The 4,781-nt window shown below is 38.8% G+C and overlaps 1 protein-coding gene across 3 annotated transcripts; it reads right to left on the minus strand.

The window, feature by feature from the left end:
* Window positions 1-973: 973 nt before the first annotated feature.
* LOC109150183 (protein WVD2-like 4) lies at window positions 974-4,267 on the minus strand. 3 transcript variants are annotated; one of them, XM_019298090.1, is made up of 7 exons: window positions 4,058-4,267; window positions 2,954-3,606; window positions 2,817-2,879; window positions 2,639-2,723; window positions 2,466-2,537; window positions 2,267-2,374; window positions 974-1,636 (listed from the first exon to the last, which is right to left on the minus strand). In XM_019298090.1, the coding sequence occupies exons 2-7, from the start codon at window positions 3,586-3,588 to the stop codon at window positions 1,202-1,204; spliced, it is 1,398 nt and encodes a 465-aa protein (XP_019153635.1). In that variant the 5' UTR covers window positions 3,589-3,606; window positions 4,058-4,267; the 3' UTR covers window positions 974-1,201. The 3 variants fall into 3 exon arrangements, with proteins under 3 accessions (XP_019153635.1, XP_019153636.1, XP_019153634.1); XM_019298091.1 differs by having other exon boundaries at window positions 2,639-2,696; window positions 2,954-3,601; window positions 4,058-4,261; XM_019298089.1 differs by having other exon boundaries at window positions 2,954-3,601; window positions 4,058-4,261.
* Between the last annotated feature and the right edge of the window lie 514 nt (window positions 4,268-4,781).

Below are 4,781 nucleotides of genomic sequence, written 5' to 3' on the forward strand. Positions count from 1 at the left end.
ATATTCAAGTACTATCGACTCTATAACAAGGTAATATCTATTCAATGTACTTTCAGTGTGGGAGCAATTTCTCAAAGTGAAGGGGGTTCCTTATGCGCAGTGAGCACCGGTCTAGCCTCTGTGGTTCATGTTCAGTTGAGTTACCATGATTTACATCCTCCCAAATGCTCTGTCGGGTCGAAGTGAGGGGGGCCCTTAACGTTGGGGTTCAGCCTTTTGGAAGAATGTACTTTCTCTATCTTTTTTATTTTTTGAAAATGTACTTTCTCTATTTTTTATAGTCAAAAATAGTCAAAATCCTACGAGGTTCAATTCTGTGATCTTCCCTACAGGAAAGTCATAGAGGTAGGTGCAAAGTGCTTAGTATACTCTGTATATATAATTGAGGGAGATTTTAAAATGTCATGCACGACATTTTAATGTTCATTAACATATTGTACTTTATGTTTTGTTTAATTGTACATTATGCTTGAAGTACAACTTTCAAAGCACAAAGTACAATCCGCTAATGAATGTGAAAATGTTGTACATAACATCTTAAAAGTTTCCATATAATTGGGGATAAAGTTGTTTCCAAAGGGTGACTAGTTGTACAACAATGGTAGTACTGAATTGTCTAGAAATATAGGATAGTGTTTACAAATTAATGGAGTGTTTTTTTTTTTTTTTTTTTTTTTTTTTGTAATCCAAGATTTCCACCGCCAGACATAGTTCTAGCAACTAATCCACTGGCTGAATTGTAGACATCTTTAATAGATAGGATAGCTGACCTAGAGATTTAAGGCTACTTCATATTCAAAGCCAAGAATCAAATCCTTGACAAATTAAAAGAGTTTGCAGTTACTTGAAAAGTGTTATCTCAAGGCATTATGTAACCGAGATGTATTAATTAAACTATCATAAGCTTAAGTAGTTGGCAAAAGTCCAAACAACTTAAACAACAATTAGCAAATTAAATCTTGAAACTCACTCAAAAGCAAACCAATCTGTACTAGATAGGAAGCTAAATTGAATCAATCATATAAACTCATACAGCTTATGCAAGTCCTAAGTTTTTGGTGAAGAGCACAAAAATCAAAATACAGGACCAGAGTAACCACTTCACTTGTGATGCTTTTTAGATGTAAATACAAAATAATACCCTATTCACAACTCAAATAGAGAGACCAAATCATTCGAAAGCCCGTAATGTTTGTGTTCTTTAACCTTCAACCGCAACTTGAGCTGGCACCACCACCGGGTTCGTCAGATGTGAATGTGCAGCAGCAATATTGTCATCCGCGGGACTGTTTTCAGACTTTTCATCCATCTTCTGTTCGAGTTCATCGGTGTGAATGACGGGTTCAGTTTCAGTCTCTCCCGTTTTCTTAATTTTGGATGGTTTAGATTTCGTTGCAGCAGACTTGTCTTTAGTTTTCGGGACTGCAGGCTGAGACACAGTGTCGGTTTGGAGATTTCTTACTGGTTTCGTAGAAGTGGCAGTGCTCTTCTTATCCCCGTTTGATTTGGGTGACTTGTCAGGTTCCTTAGCAACTCGAGGACTAAGGCCCGACCCTCCACTTTCAGAGCTGTTGGTTGTAGATGCAGAGTTTTTGCTCCGACCAAGCTTGGGAGATATTGGGCGTGTCGTTGGTATCTGTAAAATCGACAAATTCCTTCGAACATCAAGTTCATGTATAATATAAAAACGAGATTCATTGCACAAAGTGGATAGCTTTGAGGAAAGAATTAGCCTGGCATGGATACGGGTAGGGTCTAGCTGCTAAGTTAGACCTCTAAAATTTGTTCATTTATGTTTGTTAGGTAAACGAACATAAACGAACGCTTACTGAACACGAACACGAGTAGTTTATTGAAAGCTCTGTTCGCTAACACCCCTAGTTACTCTCCCAGAAGCCAGGCTTATTAATCAATTTACAAGTCTGAAACAAAGACACCAGTCAATAGTTCTCTACCAAAGATTGGTCGAGAATGAAGCACTACCATTAAGCCAGAACACTAGAAACCAATGCCCCTATTTACATGTTAAGGATGGCCCGTCTGGAATTCATGACAACACAATATCTCGCAATGAATTTTGTTGTCTCTATTTTCTTTTCTACTACTATTCTTCTTTTCCTTGCTTCTTATTCTTTAAGGAAGATGGAGACATTTATGTCTCTCGATCACAAACATTAGTTTCAAATGCCACATCTGTGAGGCATAAGGATCGTAATTTGCACAAAAATTTGAAAAATCAAAGGGGGATTACGCGTATATGCATTACCTTCTTCAGTTCAGCTTTTGGAGCAGGTTCCTTATAAAAGCTTGGCATAGGTGTAGCTTTAAACGTTAAGCTCTTCCTAAATTGCTTTATCTCGGCTTCTTGGTTTTCCTGCATCAAATCCCAAGAAGAGTGCTTAGATTTATCTAGACTAAAAATGTCAAACAAAGGAACAAAAATTAGAAACTATGTTGCGTGACACCTTGGATTTTGCCTGCAAATTATTCCTTTCCATTTCCCTTTCCTGTATCTTCTCTTCGAGCTTTGAGAAGAACTGAAAGAACGAGACGGGCACATTAAACCATTACACAAAAAGCATAATCCTAAGGTCGAAAACCGAAATGGCATTTAGGAATTATAGGTTAGATATCCAACCTCTCTTCGTTTTTCAGCACGTTCTTCCAACCTGAAGGAGAATCCCGCGACATTGGTCCTACGTTGTCCATGAGGAGTAGCGTTACTGATTACAATCGAAGATATCATAAGCGAAATAATGCGTTAATCAGAACTACGGAACGATAATAAATTGTTAATTCTAAGAGAAGAACGGTACGATGAAGTAGTTGACTGCACATCCTCATTCTCCTTAATAGGTTTTATATTTTCGTCACTTGATCTGCGAAACAAATTGTATAGTTAACAAGAATTCTTCATCAAAGACTAACAAAAACGTCTAATATTATCACTTACCCTTCACATGTGTTCTTACTCTCGGTTTCATTACCAGAAAGAGTGTTCCCGAGCTCAAGGCCTACATTAACCGTTGATTGGTGAAGAACACTCGATGCCACTGGTAAAGTTCTTCTTCTATTGGTTGTTCCTCCAACATTGATGTTAGCACTCTTCAAGACACCCGAGGCACGCCTTCCGGCTGGGCTGGAATGGGGAACCGGTTTTTCTGTGGCATTTGAAAGCGACCCCCCCTTGGCACTCGGTTTCTTTGGATACACATCAATGCTTTTCCTCATCACATCAGAACTAACGCCTTTTGCAGGGAACGAGAGACTCTGGGTCAGGCTTGTCGTCGTCCTTTTCGCACGAGCCATTCCAGCCGAGCCTCTCGAACTCGCCTGATCCTTCTTCGGTCTACTACCCTTCGAAGAAGCAGTAGTAGAAGACACTTTACTTTTCGAAACATTCCTAGAGGATTCGGTTTTCGCTACAGATACTTTGGGTGCTTCATTAACCACAATCTCATCCCCAACAACTTCACTTTCACTAGCTTTCTCACCCAGAATTCCCTCTTTCTCCTCCACACCCACATTTTCATTCTCAATAACAGGATCCATTTCCTCTTTCACCACAGCCATGATTTCTGAGGCCATCTAGGACAATTATCTATACCAAAGTCCAAATAATTGATTAGTAACTGAACAAAAAACACCACTTATCATGCTCAAACTGAATTTACCATCACAGGCTTCCATATCATTAAAAGTTCATAAATTGAACCCCAAATCAAGAACCCACTGGCATAAAACACACATCTGAAGGAATAGAAAGAAAACCCAGAAACCCATTCACCAAAATTTCCGATCCCACAAAGAGAATTTCAAGATTTCATGGACTCCACCTACTGCACTTCTTGTTCATTGTACAATTCAAGACTCAAGAACAGCCAAACAGAGCACACAACACACATTCAAGAACACAAGATCAGTAGAACCACGCGCTAGAACACAAAGATCCAGCAAAATTCAAGCAAAAAAAAAAGATTCTAAGATCACGCAAAATTGTGCGGCGGGGAGAATTCCGAAAGGAAGATGATGAGACTAAAGTGGGAAAGAAGAGTACCTTGTGCGTAAGCAAGAGTGAGAATTACTATGGCTTCGGAATTTCAAATTCTACTTTGCAATGAAAAGTCGGTTAGATATACTGAAACCAGGGGGGGAAGAGAGTAAGAGAGACGGTTCGACGAAGAATGTTAAAACAACAAAAGTGGGCGAGTTTTTCAAGGTGTCGGATTTGATGATTTCTGAAAATTCTTTTTAAAAAACACATAGCGAAATCACCAATCTTCATTCTTCACCTCATTTTCTTTCTTACCCCACCCTGAAAAGGAAACATTTCTCCACATCATATTACTTATTATTATACTGTAATAAAAGTCAAACACACTGCAATTGAATTAATGACTGGACCCGCATGGGCAGTTCAACTGATTATATAGTGAAATTTGGGAAGAATAATCCAGAATTGAGTCTCTATCAGCGACAGTGTGGGAGCAGCCTCTCAAAGTGAGGGGAGCTCCTTGTGCGCAGTGAACAAAGGTCTAGCATTTGTGGTTCAATTGAGTTACCATGATTTACATCCTCCGCTCTGTTGGACAGGGGTGTGGGGCCCTTAGGGTTGGGGATTCAACCTTTTAAGAAGAATTAATGATTGGTTCTCGACTATGTCGTAATGAATAAATTGATCTTTATTTATCAATTTTGACCAATTTAATCCTCAACTAATAATTTCATAATCGATTTGGTCTTCCATCAAACTGATCAATGATTAATTTGGTAATTACAGA

This window comes from Ipomoea nil, unplaced genomic scaffold (assembly GCF_001879475.1).
Source record: "Ipomoea nil cultivar Tokyo-kokei standard unplaced genomic scaffold, Asagao_1.1 scaffold2216, whole genome shotgun sequence".
Lineage (NCBI taxonomy): Eukaryota > Viridiplantae > Streptophyta > Magnoliopsida > Solanales > Convolvulaceae > Ipomoea > Ipomoea nil.

Coding starts and splice junctions, on each gene's coding strand:
- LOC109150183 (XM_019298090.1), bottom strand. CDS start 3,588: ATGGCCTCAGAAATCATGGCTGTGGTGAAAGAGGAAATGGATCCTGTT. Junction 2,880..2,953: donor AGTAAGAACACATGTGAAGG/GTAAGTGATAAT, acceptor TTTGTTTCGCAG/ATCAAGTGACGAAAATATAA. Junction 1,637..2,266: donor CAAAAGCTGAACTGAAGAAG/GTAATGCATATA, acceptor TCGATTTTACAG/ATACCAACGACACGCCCAAT.